Raw genomic sequence first — 22395 nt, 5'->3', positions numbered from 1 at the left:
AGACCACTAATGCTGTTCTAACCTATTTTGTGAAGACAACTCTATTTTTGTTCAATCAACATTTTCACTCTGAGTCTATTGATTTTGATTGATGTAGATATATTTGTTAAATCACAAAAAAATGAGCCTGATGTTGCTTTTAGCACTCTCTTGTGATTGTTTTATTTTTATTTTTTTAGCAGTAATGTGCCAAAAAGATGGACGGACAGACTTTTCCTTTTGTTGTTGCGGGGATTAAGGCAGTTGGATTAATTGACAAATCCCTCTTTTCTCCCGTCCTAACAGTCTGCTTCCATCACGTGTCCTCACCGGATCACTGCACTCCATCTAGGACAGGGGGGGGGGGGGCACTGAATCATGTCAGCAGCAGCAATATTGTTCAAAATCACAGTAGAACAAACTGCCAAGAAGTGTACTTTCTGAATCCTAATAGGAATTACAACAGCAGTTGACAGTTTATCATGTTCTATATGACTACTAATCCTATATCTGGATTTAGAGAATGTGGTAGAGTTCAGTATTATGGGCTCCTGAATGGTCCTTAATGTGTGCGGGCCCTTTGTCTAGCGACCCTTTGAAGGAACCTCAGTTTGGGAAACCATGATCCATAACGGGAGGCGGGGGATGGGGGGGGGAGTTATTTTGACGCTGAGCTCGGTCGGTATGGACTCCCACAACAAGGCCTGGCTTTTTAAAGCGCTTGTAGTGGAAACATATTGCTTATAATCGGAATGCTGGTGGTTTGTATCTCCCTCTAGCTTGGCAGCGTGTACGCAAAGCGGGCGTCGAGTGCAGCGGAAACCGGGGAGGCGGATGTGAAGCGGTCCAGACGAATACATAAGATATGAACGCGTCTTTCTACCGAGCCTGGCAACATCGTGGTGGCGTCAACGACGCCGCGGAGTGACAGACCTGGCAACCATGATCCAAGAATAGGACGAATTCAATGAAACGATACAATTAACGGGAAGTTATTTTTGTTCTGGATTACCGGGGAGCAGCGGTGCTGCGCACGGGCTCTGGAGCACCGGATCCCGGCTTGGGAGCCGATGAAGAGTCGGTGGCGGTGGCCGGGCCGTATGGAGATCCGTCGTCCATAATTAAAACGACTTATTCGGGGCATTTTGTGCGTGCAGTGGTGGTTGTAAACGACGTTTAAAATCGCCCCAACAGAGGTAAGCAGTGTGTCAGATTGAATGATAGATGTGTGGCTTATTGGTTCACACAGGGTGTTGCTGTGACGTGGACCTGGGAGCAGCATACGTTCCCATCACGCTTTTAATTGAGTGTATTTCATCACATTTGGTTATTGTTTCACTCATCAGTCCACTTTTGAAGGGCTGGTTATGAGCTGATGAAGTCATGCTTTGATGTGCTATATGGTGAGCGCATGGGCACCAGCGACACATGTTAGGCCTAATAGAGACAACAACAACAAAGCCAAAAATCTAATCCACAGCAGTATGCGTTGCTGTAAAAGCGGCTTCATGCAAAAAAAAAAGAAGCGAAACGTCAACAGTGATTTCAACCTGCTCGCTCACTCTGTTAAAGAATGTGAGTCCGATCAGAGCTCACACAATCGGATCAATAAGCAGGACAGCTCGTCTCCTGCTTCCTCCCTAATAGCTCCACGTAGGATCTGAAAACTAATTGTGATATACCGCAGTGAAGGCTGGGGTTCATTTAGTCAGGAGACAGATTGGCAGGTCAACTGAGTGTTGCTTCATTGCTGCTGTGATCTGTGATCTGTTTTTATTTCTCTCTTTATTTCTCATGCAGATGTTTGTTTATCACTAAAAACCGACATTGGGATCCATTATTTTTGTCTGAACAAAGTCCCATTTCTAGTATGTCTGTGTACCTCAGTGCATGATAAAGGATGCTGGATGCATGTAGAGGGGAGATTCTCAAGTATCCCATGCCTATTTTTCATGATTGGTCCCAGCATGATTGGTGCTAACCCTAGCTTCAAAGTAGGCCACGGAATTAGTTCTACCCACAGGAATTGACCAGTCAAAATATATCGTGTCACTCTAGGGATGTTGTCAAGACTGAAGCTGCAGAGGTTTACATGTCCTGACATTTATTCCAGTTCTACATTTCCCATAATGCAACCCAGTGGTGTTCTTCCGTTAACCCGGATGCCCACTTCTTTCAACGGTCCCAGTTGACTTTCAAACATTAACCAGTCGTTTTTGTCCAGGCAGGCCAGCGAATCAAACGTCTCCAGCACTGTCACGGCTGTCCCGTTGGATCGGGCACCTTTGTCCTGCACGAGGTTAGAGGTTACAAGAGTGCACCGAAACACACCAACCCACCGGCCCAGAGGAATGTGAGGGGTGCGTTGTGGACAGGAAGCTGTTGCCTCCTGAATGGCCCACCTCATTGTTCTCCAAGCACGCTACTGCTATTTCAGGACTGTGTGTGTGTGTGTGTGTGTGTGCGTGTGTGTGTGTGTGTGTGTGTGTGTGTGTGTTTATCGATGTGTTTTATAGTTGTCCTGTTTTGTACAAATGTCTTCCAGATTTCTACCAGTAAATTCAATTTAAGAGACCTTTCACTTGTTGTCTATATTGCACAACACCCTGCCAGAAACCGTGGGGACAGTTTTATATTTTGTCCTCAGAGGAGAGTACCGCCCCAACACCACAACACTATTTGGGCAAATGGGACACATTTCCTGGCATCTCTTCAGGGAGTGGGTCAGCCGTCTCCACCGTAGCTCCACTTTGGGATTTAATGAGGCTGATGCGACTATTTTTTATTTTTGTCATTCCATCTAAATCTTTCCCAGTGCAGCTTTTAAGCTCCGACACTTGCATTATTCAGTCGGGTAGCGTTGTCTGCGCAGGCGCATACACCCAAGGACTGGCCCAGCTAGAAGAATAACAGCAATGTTTTGATGTCTGCAAGAGATTTGGAGTCACAGGGATGAAATGCTCCTCCCGTCCAACCCACAAACATTTAGCTTTTATAGGAAACACTTGACTGTGCACATAGAGGATATTTGATATGAAAAAATATGTATGTCAAGTTTAAACCACTCAGCAATCATCAGGTGATTCCATAACAGTGAGCTGGTGGGACATCTAGGGATTTTCGGTAGATAACCTCATCAGGGCTACCCCATTAGTTCCCTGCCATTGCAGCAGCTCCCATTCAACATAATAGCTTATGATCTTACGCACCTTAATCGAAACCCTGCACCGATGACCGCACACACTTCGAGTCTTGGAGGCCGCGGGGCAGTAGGGCAGTGATGAGTCAGCGCTGTGATCCAGTCTGTACACCCCATCAATCCACTCACTGTCTCATCTGTCTCTGTGCGTTTGTGAAGGTATGTGTGTGTGTGTGTGTGCGACGTCACCACTGTGTGTGTGTGTGTGTGTGTGTGTGTCTGCTGATATTACTGGCATCAGTGCCCCCTCCCCACCACCCACCACCCACCTTCTCCTGCTGAATTCAGCCTGCGCATAGTTGCAGTCTGCTGAGGCGGAAGTACAGCGGGACATTCTTGTGCTGGTAAATCTATGCACACTGGAAGATGTCATACAGGAGCTGTAATTTCATTGAATTGAAAGACTTCTGCAGTATAATTGCATTAGGAATATTTACCTGTCCAACGGTAATCAGATTTTAACATTAGCAAGCTAGCCTAGCTAGCATCCTAGCTAGTGTAAGATGCAATGTGTAAGATACGAGAGAATTTTATTTTAAAACATTCACAAAATGAACTATAAAATGCATTTCCTGCTGAAAATGCGTTGGAATTCTGAAAGCTGAAATGAATCTCAAAAACATTGCTGAAAATAGATATCCAATTAACAAAAAATTGCAAAAAGCTGAATAATTCAAAAAGTTGAAAGATTACAAATATGAAGTTATATCACCCCTCTCCTGAAAGAGCTGAACATTTTGATATTCGAACGGTTTCTGTAGCTTAAAAGAATTCGAGCAGTAGTGATATTTGTTGTAGTAGTAGTAGAAGTATTATTCGCAGTATAAGTATGAGTAGCATTTGAATAAGTACTAGTTGTAGCAGGAGTGATATTTGTTGTAGCAGTAGTAGTAGAAGTTGTCGTCGAAGTATTTGTAATTAGAAGAAGTAGTAGAAGTAGTCGTATCAGCAGTCGTACTAATAGCTGTAGTAGTATTAGTACTGGTTATTAGTACTGGTAGTAGCAGGAATAGCAGTATTAGCAGTTGTGGTATCAGTAATAATAGTAGTGGTAGTGGTAGTAATAGCAGTAGTGGTAGTAATAATATTTATGGTAGCAGTAATAGCAGTAGCAGTAGTAGTAATAGTAGCAACAGCAAAAGTTGTAGTAGTAGTGGTAATACTAGAAATATTAGCAGTAGTAGTAGTTGTCGCAGTATTAGTAAGAGCATTCATTATTTCAACCAAAAAAGCCTAATTTTGAGCGAAGCGTTGAAATACAGTTCATCCATGAGGCTTTTATTTTGAAAGGGTGGGACTGGGTGGGGGAGGGAGTGGGAGAGGAGACATAATCATCATGTTTGACACATAAACAGAGGTTATTAAATGACAGGCTTCATCACAAGCAGTTCAGTTAGAATTCACTCTCTGGGGCTTTTATTTTGAAATGGGGTGTGGGGTGTGGGGGAGAAGGGGAGAGGAGACAGAATCATAATGTTAGATAAACACAAACCGGTTATTAAATGACAGGCTCATCACAAGCATTTCAGTTAGGATTCATTCTTTGGGGCTTTTATTTTAAAATGGCGTGTGTGTGTGGGGGGGGGAGGAGGGGGGAAAGACCTCTAAAGATCCCTAAGACCTGAATGACTGTATGAGAGACACAGAGAGATAGAGGGAGAGGAGTGAAAAGTCAGTTCAACAAAAAAGCCAAATTTTGAGCTTGTTTAAATACAGTTAATCCATGGGGCTTTTATTTTGAAAGGGTGGTGCTGGGTGAGGGGGACAGGAGACATAATCATCATGTTTGACACACAGAGGTTATTAAATGCCTGGCTTCATCACAAGCATTTCAATTAGAATTCACTCTTTGGGGCTTTTATTTTGAAATGGGGTGTGTGAGTGTGTGGGGGGGGGGTCCTCTAAAAGTCTCTAAGACCTGAATGACTGTATGAGAGGGAGACATAGACAGGGAGAGAGAAGAAAGAATTAGTGAGAGAGAGAGAGAGAGAAGAAAGAATTTGTGAGAGAGAGAGAGAGAGAGAAGAAAGAATTTGCGAGAGAGAGAGAGAGAGAGAAGAAAGAATTTGCGAGAGAGAGAGAGAGAGAGAGAGGCAGAGAGAGGCTCTGATATCTCTGGCAAACTTTCTCATTTGGAGATTGTCCGATGTTTTATCTTTTACAGCTTACATGACTGTTGTCCTGCTCTGCCATGTCTTTCCTCGTCTCTCCCTCTTGTGTCGCGGTGTGTGTAAATGTCACTCGAATCAGGAAACTTATCAGAATACTCATGTCTGATTGGCCGTGATGCAACACGTAACAGCTGCAACAAATCATGTGTGTGCGGCTTATTTTAAAATGGGGTGTGTGTGTGTGTGTGTGTGTGTGTGTGTGTGTATGTGTGTGTGTGTGTGGGGGGGGGGGGTGGAGGGGGGGGGAAAGACCTCTAAAGATCCCTAAGACCTGAATGACTGTATGAGAGACACAGAGAGAGGGAGAGGAGTGTATGTGCGTGTGTGTCTGTGAGTCTGTGTGTTTATCAACATCACTAATTGGCTCAATCGCAAACACCTGTGTGCCTGAAGCCATTTCATGGAGATAAAACAGGGAAACACCTCTCAAACAAATCCTGTCATAGTAACAGCTGTAGTATTGGTCGTAGTATTTAATATCACAGTAGTAGTAGTAATAGTAATGGCAGTAGAATATGTAGTAGTAGTACTAGTAGCAGTCGTACTAATAGCTGTAGTAGTATTACTACTTTTAGTCGCATGAATAGCAGTAGTAGTAGTAGCAGTTGTCGTATAAGTAATAGTAGTAGTGGTAGTAATAGCAGTAGTGGTAGTAATAATATTGATGGTAGCAGTAGTAGCAGTAATAGTAGCAACAGCAAAAGTTATAGTCGAAGTAGTAATACTATATTAGCAGCAGCAGTAGTAGTTGTCGCAGTATTAGTAAGAGCATTAATTTTTTTAACAAAAAAGCCTAATTTTGAGCTTGTTTAAATACAGTTAATCCATGGGGCTTTTATTTTGAAAGGGTGGTGCTGGGTGGGGGAGAGGAGACATAATCATCATGTTTGACACACAAACAGAGGTTATTAAATGCCTGGCTTCATCACAAGCATTTCAATTAGAATTCACTCTTTGGGGCTTTTATTTTGAAATGGGGTGTGTGTGTGTGGGGGGGGGGGGGGTCCTCTAAAAGTCTCTAAGACCTGAATGACTGTATGAGAGAGAGACAGACAGGGAGAGAGAGAGAGAGAGAGAGAAGAAAGAATTTGTGAGAGAGAGAAGAAAGAATTTGTGAGAGAGAGAAGAGAGAATTTGTGAGAGAGAGAGGGAAAAGAAAGAATTTGTGAGAGAGAGAGAGAGAAGAAAGAGTTTGTGAGAGAGAGAAGAAAGAATTTGTGAGAGCGAGAGAAGAAAGAATTTGTGAGAGCGAGAGAGAGAAGAAATAATTTGTGAGAGAGAGAGAGAAGAAAGAATTTGTGAGAGAGAGAGAGAAGAAAGAATTTGTGAGAGAGAGGCAGAGAGCGAGAGAGAGGCTCTGATATCTCCGGCAAACTTTCTCATTTGGAGATTGTCTGATGTTTTATCTTTTACAGCTTACATGACTGTTGTCCTGCTCTGCCATGTCTTTCCTCGTCTCTCCCTCTTGTGTCGCGGTGTGTGTAAATGTCACTCGAATCAGGAAACTTATCAGAATACTCATGTCTGATTGGCCGAGATGCAACACGTAACAGCTGCAACAAATCATGTGTGTGCGGCTTTTATTTTAAAATGGGGTGGGGGTGTGTGTGTGTGTGTGGAGGGGGGGGGGGAAAGACCTCTGAAGATCCCTAATGCTTAACAGCATTCCAACAATGAGTGAGAGAGAGAAGAAAGAATGAGTGAGTGAGTGAGTGAGAGAGAGAGAAGAAAGAATGAGTGAGTGAGTGAGTGAGAGAGATGAGAGAGCGGGGCACGTTTGGACTGGGCCCATGTTTCTTAAGATACGTTTTCATCCAATGATTTTCCAGTTACCATGCAAGGCTCGATAAACTCTTTTTCTGTGCACATACACTGAGGTAACTTTTGAAATAACATGCATCATTTTTGACTGCACTTTATGGCGTATTTGTTCTTCTTTCTCTGACATTTTCAATTAATTTTCAATTCATTTTCTCAAAGAATTTACAGCAAAATAACCTCAAATCATGAGGGTCATCCTGAACAGTTTAAATTTAAATTTTCAGCAATCCTCTGAAGGAAAAGGAAATTTTCAATGTATTACAATATCATCTGAGCTGACTTTCCCAGTAATGTGCAGTCAGACTCTGTCAAATTTGATATGGTCATTGTCATACCATAGCAATGACCAGCTTCTCAGCAAACCTAATATATAATATATTGTATCCAACAAGATGTAATGATTTAAAAGTGCTTATGGTCCTTTTTCTTTGCATTTTATTGGATACAGATACCGATAGATGGGGAAGGGGGAGAGAGAGGGGACATGTAGCAACGGGTCGGATTCCATACCCAGGCAGTCTTGGTTTGTTTGGCAGAAATCAAGTGACCCTGCACTCACATAATTTACCGAATACAAGCTCGGATATAAATTATGAAGGAAAAAACAACTTGAAAGAATTATTAAATGCCCCCAAAACCTGAAACATGGCTGCAGAGGCAGATTGAAACTGTGTGGTAATGCAGCGGATTAGACGAGGCATTCTGTCCACCATAAATCCCCTCCATTCTCTGTTCTAATCCTACTGCTATATCATGACATCTACCTCCAGAGAGGTTCACGTGTGTGTGTGTGTGTATTTCTGATTTTGTTTTTTAAAGACAAGAGGCAGCTCTGTGTTTTTGAAAGAAATGTTTTTGTTTGACTCTAAGGATGGAGTAAACTGGTGTTTTCTGAGAAGGAGAGAGTGAAGGGGTGTGTGAGAGGGTTTTTAATTTTACAAGTTTGTAAATGTGTGTATTTGGGCACAAGTGGCTTTAAACTCTCTCAGCAGCAAGGCAAGGCAAGTTTATTTGTATAGCACATTTCAACAACAAGGTAATTCAAAGTGCTTCACATAAAACCATTAAAAGCATCAAAACATAAGGCAAAAGAAAAGGAGATTTAAAAACAATTAAAGAAACAGTGTAAGAAATAAAATTCAGTAGTAAAAAGTAAAGGAGATTTAAAACGTACATTGAAACAATAATTGATGTCTCCCTGAGACATTACGCTGCACGCAATCAACCATACACTGCCGCAATTCTGCAATTACTCGCACACAAACCACGTCTGGAAAAGATCTCTGCCGATCTGCGTTTTATAGTGTACGCCTTGCACGAACTCGGTCCCGGAGGAAATGGCGACATATTGTGCACTTTCTAAATGTTCAGTGTTCATCAGCACTGAACACTGGCCTCTCCCCTGAGCTGTTTATAAATCACTCCAGATGTGTTGCAGGGAATTTGTGTGTGTGTGCATGTGTGTGAGCGTGTGTGTGTCTGTGTGTGTGTGTGTGTGTATGTGTGCTGAGCCTGGTTTAGTTAGTGTTTTATGGTTTGCTGGTGAAAAAAAAAGAAGAAATTTGAATTGGATTTTTCATTTCGAGGATTTTCCACAGTAAAAGCTTGGAATTTCTTTTGGAAAAGTAAGGAAACTACACTGTCATTCTGACAAGAAATTATGTCGAAATAATATTTCAAATATTATTTGACACATCATGATGACGTGTCCCACTGCTTCTTCAACTAACTTTTGACTTCAAATTGTTGGATGCCTACAATGGGACAGATGGGCTTTTGCAACCTTTCCTCAACATTCCTCTGAAAATGAGCCGAAAGAAAAGGATCCAAAAGAACACCCAAACAAAAATGCGAGTAGGGTTTAGGAGTAGTCTCCCTTTAGCCTGCACTCACAGTTGTTGTTCACCACGATGGTAACTTGTATGGCGATCAACAATAACCGTAAGTGACAAAAAAAGGGTGCACAAAATGGTACAGGCTATACCTGGCTCCTTGACATAGTCATTTAGCAAACGCTTTAATCCAAAGCGACTTCAGATTCTATAACATATACCGGAGGAACACGGAAGCCATTTTGGGGTTAAGTGTCTTGCTCAAGGACACATCGACATGCGACTAGCGGATCCGGGGATCGAACCGCGATGGAGGTGTCAATGCAGATATCGTTGAGGCTTGGTTCAACAATCCAACACATATGGTGGATTGTATGGGGGCTCCTCCTGCAGTTCCACGTTTCGCCAGTGGGTGGTGTTCATCCTTTGGCACATGTTAGGTAATGTTGTTGTCCACCAGGGGAAACTCGACCTCCCGGCTGTGGAGGTCGTCTTTTCCTTGGACAGTCCAATGGGATGCCCACTCTATGGACCCTGACCGTGGTACTGGAAAGCGGTGTTACTTTTGTACGGTTTTGAATCATCTGAGCCATGTGACAGACGCCTTGGTAAATGTCGTCCCAGACACCAAGGTATTTTAACATATACCCGTAGTTCCAGGATATATGAGTTAATGCAACAATCCTGTTTTCGTTGTTGCTTTTTCTTCAAAAGACATATTAAAGACCATCATTTTGGGTGAAACGCTGCTACATGATAAGGTAATGAAATGAAAATGGCATTGTATGATAAGCTGAGCTCATCACTTCCTCAACAAGCTTGTGCTTTAGCTTTGCCATCCCTTTGCCTGAAGGTTTTAGAGAGGTGTGGTAAAAACTCCCACACTGAAGAAACGTCAATCTCTATGCCATTTAGCAAAAACTGTATATTTTAAGCTATAATTGTACTACTATTTAAACTAAATAACAGAAAAGAGTTTCGGAAGTCAGGAAGTGATGTTTCCACTCTGCTCACCAGATTACACCCACTGTCTGAGCCAAACACAATCGGTGCTTCTCAGAACTCTTAAGAGAAAACTTCATGAAAACAGCCTCCATGATATACCTTGTGTCTCTTTTTTCTTCCCTTCTTTGTCAATCTTTTAATTGAAAACAGTCTCTCTCCCCTACCTCCAGCTCTCTATCAGCAGGACGATGCACAGCTAATTTAGGAGCTTCAGGGGATGGTATGCTTGTGTGTGAGTGCACATCCATTCAGTCCTCTAACGGCGAGAAGGATAGGAGAGGGAGGATAGGAGAGGAAGGAGGGGAGTGGCTGCCGATCTGTAGGTCTGACAAGACTGGTGCGAAAGCTGAGACGGTTTGGCGTAATCGCTTGTCACAGTGGCAACCAGTGTCTGTGTGTGTTTGAGAGAGAGAGATCAATTGAGACTGTAAGGATGAAGAGAGAATGTAATGTGTGCGTGCCCCATGTTTTCAATGACTTAAGTAATGAAGATGAAGGACATAGAACACACTGAAGTTGACAGGAATAGTTACCATTACAATTTTGTTTCTCATAGTAAAAGTGACAATTTGCCCTCCTGCACACAAAGCACTACCACACAATGACCACCATTCTTACTTTTGTCCTCCTTGTTTCCCCTTCCACCTTTCTTACTTCCTCTCTCTGGCTCTCTCACTCTCCCTATAGGTCTTCAATCTCCCTTCACCCCTCTCCTCCCTGTGGATCATAGGAACTCCCCGTCATCACACCCTCCTCTCCAAACAGACCAGATGGATTCCCGGATCGCCTTTCATCCTTAATACCTTGTCTCTCTTTCTTCCCATCTTCCAACTCCACCACTTCCCTGTGTCATAATGGGTACCTGTATGGTTTACAAAGTACTCTAGGGCCCTAGAGCAAGACATTGCTCTGCTGTTGACACTTTAGTGTTTGCCAGAATGGATATGGTGTCTTGGGGTGTTAAGACGGATACATCAGCATCGACAGTCGCAGTGGAAACGTGATATCCATGACGGATCTGAGAGAGAAGGGCAAAAAAAGAGACATAGGTTCAACGCTGGTTTAAAACGGCCTCATAGCACCTTAAATGACGGCTAGTGGAATCTGGGAACTCTGAAGTGCCTTGCCTAAGGGTACACCAGCAGGGCCAAAGCAATGTACTTTAAGGAACCCAAACCCTTTTTTTTTTAAAGTTTCTTTGGACAGTGCGCTGCTCTTGTGATCACTCTATTCATATTTCTGTACCTCCATACATCCATTCCTCTCTCCAGTCCACTTCATTTCATCTTTCCAGCCCATCCATTGCTTCTACACTTTGGTCTAGAGGTGTGTGTCTCCTTCCTTTCTTTCTTCTCCTTCCCTCTTTGTTGTTTTCTTTTGGCTTGCCCATCTGACCTCCACCATTCGCCCCTCTCGAGCAACGGCCATCCTCGCCCCCGCCCCCAGTCATCGTCTGCCAGCCTCTCCACCCCCTCTCCCCCTTCCCCTCCCCACCACCACCACCATCACCACCATCCTCACCCTAAGCCCCACTCTCACCAGCACTACCGTCACCACCACCAACTCTCCTCTCCCCCTCGATTCTTGCTCCCTCCCTTCCTCGCCTCGTCTTCCATGGAAACCATGGCGATGGCTGCCACTGCCTCCTCCTCTCCCTCATCCCCTTCGTCCTCATCATCGACCAACGGCGGCAGCGCCCGGGAGCACCTGCTGGCGGTGCGTCGGCGCACCCCACACACCCGGCCGTACACGATTGGTCCAGATAGCCTCCGCAGCCTGTCGGTGCAGGGCACAGATGGGGAAGTCGGTGCCTCTGTGTCCTCCCCCACTACGTCAACCAGAAACAGCCAACCAGAAACAGCAGGAATTGGGCTGCAGCGGGCCAATAGCGACACAGACCTGGTGACATCAGACAGCCGCTCATCACTTGCGGCGTCTACGTACCAGCTGACTCTAGGCCACAGCCACCTGGTAATCTCCTGGGACATCAAGGAGGAGGTGGATGCCACGGACTGGATCGGCCTGTACCACATCGGTAAGCAAACTCAGGGTTGGAGGGTGGGCGTTACGCTTTCACAACAATACGGTGGGTCGGGGGAGCAATATCACCAATAACTGCCATATAAGCACTGTGTAGTGCGGCAGCAATAAGCGAGCGGGTGGAACACACACATAGCTTCCATTCGCATGATTTATATCACATGAAGTACTCTATTGGTATCTGCTTCACTTTAAGGGTACTGGTATTGGTACTGGCATTGCCATTCTTTAAACTATACTCGGCTAACGCTAATACGCTAACGTTAGCCTAAACCCAGATAATACAGTATGCAGGACTATCTCCCACACAGTTCAGAAACCCTACACAGTGGATGTGTTAGTCCTGAACATTTTTCTAACTCAAAGGCAGGGTTGGTAATCTTCAAGAATTCTTTACTTTTCTTTCCGTACATTTTTTTGGTCTTGCTAGTTTTTCAAGATTACCTACCCTGATAATAAGGCTACAAGTACCTTTCATATTGTCTTGATTTTGGACAATATAATCCCTGTGGACTAAAACGGGAGTGTTTATGAGCACTCAGTCTCACTCATTCAGTCCCGTCAGAAAACCTCTCATTTCACCGCAGGACAGTCTCACAGTCTGCCCCTCTCAGTCCTGGTACTGGTTGTCCCAGGCCTTCCTTCCAGTAAGTTCCATTTCACTGGGACTTTAAAGTCACTGTGAGGAACTTGGGGTTACAGCTACTCGGTCTTGGGACGGCGTAGCAGCAAGGCGGCGATCGCACCTCCTCCCGCCACAGCTACCGAGTGCCGGTAGAAGGGATCTGGGTCTGTCCGCGGTGAGCTGATTTCCACGATGCTTTGCTGCAGTCTGAGCTGAGCTAGTCGATTAAAGGACCAATCGTTGCAGCACTGCAGTTTTGCCACAACTAATTAGTTTGAATTATATGTTCGAGCTAGTTCTCAAATTCAAGTTCTCCATTGTTGTCTGTTTGTGCTTGCTCATCGCCATCTTCCTTTCTCCCGCCTCTCTGTCACTCACTTCCATGTTGTCTCTCAGTCCGTCTGTCTCCCTGCCTGTCTGTCCTATTGTCTGTTCTCCTGGTTGTCTGGTGGTGCAATAGAAGTTTCTGTAGGATGGTGATCTGATCGCGTTCCATCCTACATCAGCCCCACTGCTGCAACATTAACTGGCAATGGATTGTGTGTTTGTGTGTGAGAAAAAAGATGAGAGAAAGGGAGTGGGTTAACCTGATGAAAAGTGATGCTGACTCAGCATCAATAAGAGCAGAACGTTTCTTCTCGTGTTACATTCTCTCTCTTTCTCACACACACACGAACATTTCAAGCAGTGGCGGCTGGTCAATAGAGGGCCATGGGGCATGGCCCCACCATGAGCCACACAAAAAAAAAAAAAATTATAAAAATCATAAATTATACAAATTTTCAATATTTGTATTTTTGAACTATGGAATGTACCCAGTAATGTGTGTAAAATATGATATCTGCGCAAAATATATGCTTTTCCTGCTCGTCCTCTCCGCCTGTGTGCTCTCTGCTCGTGCTCTCTGTCTGTGTGCACGACACTCTGAGAACGCGCAGCTTGGTGGGCCTGATCGTTTTGGCCCAAAAGAGACGGGTCTATGAAGCAGTTTAGCCAATTGCTGATTCAAGATATAAATGAGTGACATACAATTTAGCCAATCAGCGCCCTCAAATAGATTCAGCTTGGGGCCAGAACGATCTGGCCCATAGCTGCGCGTTCTCGTCAGGAGAAGTCTCTACAGGCGAGCGCCAGCGCGAGCACTCCTCCTCCAAGACCCGTTTGAGAGGAGAACTTTGGCGGAGATTCTGCAGCCAAAGAGCTGATATCAGATCAGCCTGACCTCACAATCAGACAGCAGACTCGCGGGAAAGGGAAGCAGTACATGTGAAGCTTCTGTACTAGCTGTACACCAGACAGGTTTGGCTAGCTGGATGATGTCATGCTAATCATTTATTTAACTTTTTAAAACAACGGGGACGGATCCAGCACGGACAGTTACGGGAGTGAGGGATGAGGAGGTAAGGAAACATGAGAACACCAGGACACACATGGAGAACTCTGTCAAGCTACATATTAGACAAAGTGAACATATTTTATTCTACATAGCTGTCCTCAGTCTCATCTGCTTAACTTGGTCATGGAGGCATCAACATGTAATAGAGATGTTAAATTAACAGTGAAAACTCATCATAGCTTAATTTAACATCAGTATTCATAATTACACTTCATGTTTACTTCTCCTGATCTTTACCTCCTATAACAAGGTCCATAGGGGCATCTCAATAAATAAACATGTTATATTATATTATATAAGTGTTATTTACTGATTGTTTTCGTGTTGGAATACATGTTAAATATTTAACTGGCAAGTAATAATGTGTGTTTGATACTTACATTTTTTTTGCATTAAATCATACTGGGATGTTTGCTGAAATTGATAGGATGGCCCTACCTAGAACATTTTCCACCAGCCGCCACTGATTTCAAGTATGTTGTTTTCATCCTAGACTGACGTACAGGTGCATGACCGAGGGTGTTGAGTGTGACCAGTCCGTCGTGATTCAAAGTGAATCAAGGCCTATCAATCAGGGAGCTAGAAAAAAGCAGCTTCGCTGTGAAGAACTCTAAGTGAGTGAGCGAGGTTGGTCGACGACGGCACTTTGTGTACTGCTCATATAACAACGTTGTTGGTGAGTTAATAAACTAGTTGTTCTCCACTCTTCTGGTGTTCTTGACGCGGGAATGCCGCCACAGACACCAGACACCACAATTTTACTATACATTCTGTAAAATTCAGTGAAACATGTCTTCTTGTAGCAGGAATCACTACAAATTGTGGATGTGAGGACATCAAATCTGGAGAAAATAATATCTAAAAAGCGCATTTCTACCATCAAAATCAGTTCAAAACAACATGAATGTATATATGTGATACAATAAGACGTGCAAGTGTCTTATATCATTGACCGTAATATATTTTCCTGATATATCTTTCTGCCTCTGTGCCAGCAACAGCAGTGGCCACAAGGGTGATGTTTTTTGGGTAGTCAGTCCGTCCGTCCTTCCGGTCCTTTCTCGCGAATGGAGCGAAATTCGTCAAATTTGGCACAAATATCCACTTGCACAATTGAGCTGATCAGAATTTGGTGGTCAAAAGTCCCTGTGAACTCACAAAACATGCTTTTGGCTGTAACTCAAGAATGTATATGCTCATGTTTGACAATTTGGACAGAAATGGATGTTATCTGCAACAATGCTGGTTGATGGAGGTCGAGGGCGGTACTTGTGGTTCATTCTAATTAGGGGTGTCACGGATCACAAACCTCACAGTTCGGTTCGGATCACGGTTCAGGAGTCACGGTTCGGATAATTTTTCGGATCAACAAAGAAAAGGGGAGGAGACAAATATAACTTTGCTTTCCATTTGTTAATTAAAGAACTTCAAGAACACTTAAAGCAAAGAACTTTGGGCTATAGTCTTGCATGAAAACAAAAATATTGAATATGTCCAATTTGAAACAAAATGAAATACGTAAATAAAAATAAAACATTCAAGAATACTCAATTCGGATATCCTCGTCCTTTCATCAATATTGAAAGAAAGAAACAGCCAGTGAGCTAGCTTCCACTGTTTACACTGAACTGAACTGCTCGGCAACAACTTGGGTCTGTGTTTACTTCCTGTCAGGTTATGCCATTAAAATACACAATAATGTTACATTACTGTGACATTATTTTCAAAAAGATGAGAATATCTCCATTGTCTGGGGAGAGGGTCGACCTTTCTGTGGTGACTGGAATATTATTGGGCCTGTCTAGCTTCACTCTGATACTTCTGTCAGCACCTGAACCAGGTGTGTGTCTGTGTGACGCTCACAGAGGGGGCGTGTCTACAGCGCCGGACTAAGAATCACTCTGCCGTGGTGAAAGCGGTCACAGTCTTTTCCTTCTCATAGAGGTCTGGAACAGCTTCACACTGAAGTGGGTGCGTGAGTGGATTTCGTAGCGTGGCTCAAGCGTTTTAACCAGATTTAGAAATCCTTTGTTTTCTACACCGGAGTGTCCCCGTCGCTGACAGACGGGATGGTGTCTCTTCATATGTGTGGACATGCCGATGTTTTGCCGTTGTCGTGTGTCTTTCTCTTTAAATAACGCCTACATACCGTAACGCTTTGTCCACCACCCTCATCTGGGCTGGGTGATGCAGTTCTTAGGCTCAGGTGTGAAAGAGCAGCTTTATGCAGCAAATTAATTACTGTACGCACCAAGCTAAGGTCATCTCATACCACAGATGACCAATTTTGTGTGTGTGTGTGGGATTTGCTGTCACCAACAAAGGCTCAGATGTTATTGATGGTGACTGTGGTGTGTGTGAGACAGACAGACAGACAGACATCAGCATTGATCCATTAGGACACTGGCCATTTGTCACAGGACATACACGTGAATGTGTCGTGGCTCTACAGGCACTGGGATGTGGTTTATGACCCGAGGGCAGAGCATCCCTCAGTAACCAGTAACCCCCTTTTTTATTCTTGTGACCGTTTGACTGACAGCTGACAGCCGTGGCCTGGAACAGTCCCGAGACTCACGACTCCTGCCTCTCATTAATGAGGAGAAATGTTACACGATCTCTCTATAGAAGGCGCATGATAGAGATCATGTCACATATGTCCGCTGCACTGAAAAAAGTATTTGAAAACAGTAACTACCATCTCACCGTGCTTTGTTCACCTTAACATCTCTCCTGCTGAGGTGTTTTTACACGCTGCTGGCGAACAATAGCTGTTTGTGACCTTACCTGATGTCTTACTGTTGCCTAATTTACAAAAGCATCTGTGTAGAGCCAAGGGTGGTAAAAAGACAAAGAGACACAAAGGGAAACAACGTGTGAATATAAATGTGTGTATTTCACAGATGAGACGTGCGTGGCCAACGTGTGGGACTCCAAGAATCGTGGAGTGAATGGCACCCAGAGAGGACAGATTGTGTGGCGACTGGAGCCGGAACCCTACTTCATGGAGCGTGAGTGGACCCCATGGGTGCTGTGTTGGTCTTAGGCTACGTCCACACTTATAGTTTCAAAACAAAAACGATCTCCGTCCATACTAGCACGCCTGAAAACTAATATATCACGTAACTGTTAACGTACACTGGGCATGCTGGTGGGTACAGGAAGTAGAGGAAAGTCCTCCATTTTGTGTCCATCACCCTCCCTAAAGCCGCTAACCGTGACTTCAGACGGCCGCTCCGTAGGTCTGATAACGCCGCCGGACACGCCGCTCCCTGATCGCTCCAATAACAGCTGCTTCCTCCACAAAAATGCAGACTTTAACTGAACAACAGCTGCTAGTAAAGACAACAAGGTCAGCAACGCCTGTAGTCAGTTGATCGGTAATCAACTGCTGCTAAGAATCCAATCAAGGAGCGAATGCGGGTGTCTACGTCATTGTTTCCAAACGTATGCGTTTACGACCGTCGACACTAGTCTGTAACCCCGGAGGTTTCAAACGTATCCGTCCTCAGGAGAGTTTCAAACGTATTTGTTTTCGGTGCTCTGAAACTCCGGCCTAGTGTAAACGTAGTAAAAGATATGTTTCTTTCAAATGGAAACGTAGTAGTGTGGACATGGCCTTAGTTTCAGTTATTTTTAGCTAAAGGGGCATTCCACCAATTTTTCTATTTCAGATCAGTTGTGTAGCGTCTTCAGTGGATATGGGGGAGCTTTGTCAGGTCTGAGAAAATAGCCGTGATAATGTCGGAGTGATGTCATCAGTTGTATCTTTGTTCTTTCCACAGCGGAGACTAAGATCTGCTTTAAATACTATCACGGCGTAAGTGGAGCACTAAGAGCAACAACTTCTTGCATCACCGTCAAGAACCCTGGAGTACCGGTATGTTATTGTGTGTGACCCATCTACATCTCCCTCAGGTCCCACCAGTCATTCTTCCACCTCTTTCACCATCAACTCTTATTTTTTCTTTCTACTCTCATATGAAGCCATCACATCCTAAATCCTGTCATCTGATTGGCTTCCGGTGGCCAGTGATCAGCTGCCATATATATCAAGCATTTCAGAAAGAACAACTTAACTTTTAATCTTGGCCCCTGACACTTTGGACCTCTGGTCTTGTGCCCGGTAGGTGCGATCAGTAAAACATCCAAGCCGGCCATAGTATCTGCTTTGCAAGTATCGTAAGACAGCAGTGTCATACGTTGTCACAGGAACTGTGCTGCTGAAAGTCAAGCCTTGAGAATATCTTTAAGTCCTACAATGAGGTAGGTGTTTTTAGTCTTAGGTTAACTTTTTGTTTGATTCCTCAAATGGATAAAAAAATCTGGCCTGGTTATCGTCTTCAACGAACACAGTGACTAAATAAAGGATTACTTGAGGGTCCAGTTCACAAAAGGTGGTTTTGAGAAGAAAATCTTCCTGACTGCTGCCCCTTAACCCGGAGAAGTTATTGGGTCACATATTTTGGACTCCACTCAGCTAAGACAGAAGCTGGAAACTAAGAAGAGAAGGAAGGGATGCAGTCTGAGTGAATGGAGAGAAGTGGACGTCATTGAGCTATTGGCAGCACAAACTGAGGATAAGAGACATTTGCTCCAGTTGAGTCAGTAAAATGTAAAGCAGTCAGCCTGAATCAGGACTCTCTCTCTCTCTCATTATTCCTCTCCCTCTCTGATGTTCCTCCTTTTAACTTGTCATCAATATCTAATGGTTATTTTCTCTAACAGTGAAGTTGGTTCACTCTAAAAATGGGAAGGGTAAGGCGTCCACTCATAATGCTCTCCTATTGGTTGGTTTCTCATCAGGTGGGCAGTGAAGGCCAAGTGGAGGACCAATCAGGGACTGAGCACTGTCGTAAACTTGTCAGCTTCACCCTATCCGGTATGAGGACTGATTCGGTGGAATTGTGGTGTACTTGTGGTCAAGTAAAAGATGGTCACCAACGTGTTTTCTCCTCCAGACATCCGGGCGGTGGGCCTAAAGAAGGGCATGTTCTTCAACCCCGACCCCTACCTGAAGATGTCGATCCAGCCCGGGAAGAGGAGCGGCCTCCCCAAGTTCACCCACCACGGCCAGGAGAGACGCTCCTCCATCATAGCCAACACCACCAACCCTGTGTGGCACGGGGAGGTCAGCGCAAACACACACACACACACACACACACCCCCACCCCCACCCCCACACACACACACACACACACACACACAACTTGACATCTGAACAAGCAAAGTACACAGTTTATAACTTGTTAACACTTTCTGCTGGTGTGTGCTTTCTAGCCGTTAGCATGTGGGATGTAAATAGATTGAGCAAATTAAGGAGTTTTAATGAACCAATTTCCTTCTTTCTTCAGTGTAAAACATTTCTGTTATGAATCAGCTGTCCACGTTAAACCCTACATTTGAACACAACCCACAAACTTCCTTTCCCCATTAGTTGACTTGCTACCCAACTAACTCGCATAGCATATTTCACACTGTACTTATTTGACAAATGAATGGATTATGTCAGTTTATGACATGATAAATGTTTCTATCCGTACATAATCCCTATATTTCCATTTTATTCTCGTCATTTCCCAGTTCAAATCCCATAAATTCCTGTTAATTCCCCAGCAAAGTTTCCTGATATATGTAAATAATTATTATTTCATATGGCAACTCGTTTATGTTTTTTTATAACAGGACAGCTGATTATACCACAGACCATAGTGTGGATTTAAAAAATGACTTCATTAGGTTTTGATACTTGGATTTTTGCTGTTCTGTAGTTTCTCTTTATAATTTTCCCAGCAACAAGGTAGAGCTCTAATGTGACATTTTGTATTTTAGCTTCTTGTCTACACTAGAGGTGTTACTATTTGTTGGAATGCTGTTAAGCATTCCAACTATTGTTCTTCGAATCTTTATTCAACTTCTTCTATTTCTTTCGTCGCACCGCTTCTCCTCCTTCATTTTTTATCTTCATTCTTTCTTCTCTCTCTCTCTCTCTCTCTCTCTCTCTCTCTCTCTCTCTCTCTCTCTCTCTCTCTCTCTCTCTCTCTCTCTCTCTCTCTCTCTCTCACACAAATTCTTTCTTCTCCCTCTCTCTCTCACAAATTATTTCTCCTCTCTCTCTCTCACAAATTCTTTCTTCTCTCTCTCTCTCTCTCACAAATTCTTTCTTCTCTCTCTCTCTCTCTCTCTCACAAATTCTTTCTTCTCTCTCTCTCTCTCACAAATTCTTTCTTCTCTCTCTCTCACAAATTCTTTCTTCTCTCTCTCTCTCTCTCTCTCTCTCACAAATTATTTTCTTCTCTCTGTCTCTCTCACAAATTCTTTCTTCTCTCTCTCGCTCCTCACAAATTCCTTCTTCTCTCTCTCGCTCCTCACAAATTCCTTATTCTCTCTCTCTCTCTCACAAATTATTTCTTCTCTCTCTCTCTCTCTCTCTCTCTCTCACAAATTCTTTCTTCTCTCTCTCTCTCTCTCTCTCTCTCACTAATTGTTGGAATGCTGTTAAGCATTCCAACTATTGTTATCCTGTTTCTTTATTGTTGGAATGCTTCAAATCTTTATTCAACTTCTATTTGTTCCGTGCCCCTCTTCTCCTCCTTCATTTTTTAAGCTACAGAAACCATTCAACTATCAAAATGTTCAGCTCTTTCACCAGAGGGGTGCTATGACTTTTCATATTTCTAACCTTTAAACTTTTTGAATTATTAAGCTTTTTATTTTCAATGGGATCTCTATGGAGAATATTTTCAAATGGCTTCAGGCACACAGGTGTTCGCGATTGAGCCAATTAGTGATGTTGATAAACACACAGACTCACAGACACACGCGCTCTCTCTGTGTCTCTCATACAGTCATTCAGGTCTTAGGGATCTTTAGAGGTCTTTCCCCCCTCCTCCACCCCCCCCCCCCCACGCACACACACACACACACACACACACACACCCCATTTTAAAATAAAAGCCGCACACACATGATTTGTTGCAGCTGTTACGTGTTGCATCTCGGCCAATCAGACATGAGTATTCTGATAAGTTTACTGATTCGAGTGACATTTACACACACCGCGACACAAGAGGGAGAGACGAGGAAAGACATGGCAGAGCAGGACAACAGTCATGTAAGCTGTAAAAGATAAAACATCAGACAATCTCCAAATGAGAAAGTTTGCCAGAGATATCAGAGTCTCTCTCTCTCTCACACTAATTCTTTCTTCTCTCTCTCTCTCACAAATTCTTTCTTCTCTCTCTCTCTCACAAATTCTTTCTTCTCTCTCTCTCTCTCTCTCACACAAATTCTTTCTTCTCCCTCTCGCTCTCACAAATTATTTCTCCTCTCTCTCTCTCACAAATTCTTTCTTCTCTCTCTCTCTCTCACAAATTCTTTCTTCTCTCTCTCTCTCTCACAAATTCTTTCTTCTCTCTCTCTCTCACAAATTCTTTCTTCTCTCTCTCGCTCCTCACAAATTCCTTCTTCTCTCTCTCGCTCCTCACAAATTCCTTCTTCTCTCTCTCGCTCCTCACAAATTATTTCTTCTCTCTCTCTCTCTCTCACAAATTATTTATTCTCTCTCTCTCTCTCTCTCTCTCCTCACAAATTATTTCTTCTCTCTCTCTCTCTCTCTCTCTCTCTCTCTCTCTCGCCTCACAAATTCTTTCTTCTCTCTCTCTCTCACAAATTCTTTCTTCTCTCTCTCTCTCTCTCACAAATTCTTTCTTCTCTCTCTCTCTCTCTCACAAATTCTTTCTTCTCTCTCTCCCTGTCTGTCTCTCTCTCATACAGTCATTCAGGTCTTAGAGACTTTTAGAGGACCCCCCCCCCCCCCACACACACACACACACCCCATTTCAAAATAAAAGCCCCAAAGAGTGAATTCTAATTGAAATGCTTGTGATGAAGCCAGGCATTTAATAACCTCTGTTTGTGTGTCAAACATGATGATTATGTCTCCTCTCCCCCACCCAGCACCACCCTTTCAAAATAAAAGCCCCATGGATTAACTGTATTTAAACAAGCTCAAAATTAGGCTTTTTTGTTAAAAAAATGAATGCTCTTACTAATACTGCGACAACTACTACTGCTGCTGCTAATATAGTATTACTACTTCGACTATAACTTTTGCTGTTGCTACTATTACTGCTACTACTGCTACCATCAATATTATTACTACCACTACTGCTATTACTACCACTACTACTATTACTTATACGACAACTGCTACTACTACTACTGCTATTCATGCTACTAAAAGTAGTAATACTACTACAGCTATTAGTACGACTGCTACTAGTACTACTACTACTGCTACATCTTCTACTGCCATTACTATTACT

General features: G+C 43.5%; 1 protein-coding gene across 2 annotated transcripts in view; it reads left to right on the top strand.

The window, feature by feature from the left end:
- Positions 1-672: 672 nt before the first annotated feature.
- Positions 673-22395, top strand: part of hecw2b (HECT, C2 and WW domain containing E3 ubiquitin protein ligase 2b) — a 48076-nt gene continuing 26353 nt past the window's right edge. For both annotated transcript variants that reach the window (XM_079296530.1, XM_079296529.1), the window contains exons 1-6: positions 673-1175; positions 10695-12042; positions 16972-17079; positions 17854-17948; positions 18875-18950; positions 19030-19199. In XM_079296530.1, coding sequence (XP_079152656.1) covers positions 11622-12042; positions 16972-17079; positions 17854-17948; positions 18875-18950; positions 19030-19199 — 870 coding nt within the window. In that variant the 5' untranslated portion in view covers positions 673-1175; positions 10695-11621. The remainder of the gene's footprint in view (positions 1176-10694; positions 12043-16971; positions 17080-17853; positions 17949-18874; positions 18951-19029; positions 19200-22395) is intronic.

Source organism: Melanostigma gelatinosum, assembly GCF_949748355.1.
Source record: "Melanostigma gelatinosum genome assembly, chromosome: 24".
Classification (NCBI taxonomy): Eukaryota; Metazoa; Chordata; class Actinopteri; order Perciformes; family Zoarcidae; genus Melanostigma; species Melanostigma gelatinosum.
This window is presented reverse-complemented; position numbering and strand designations above follow the sequence as displayed.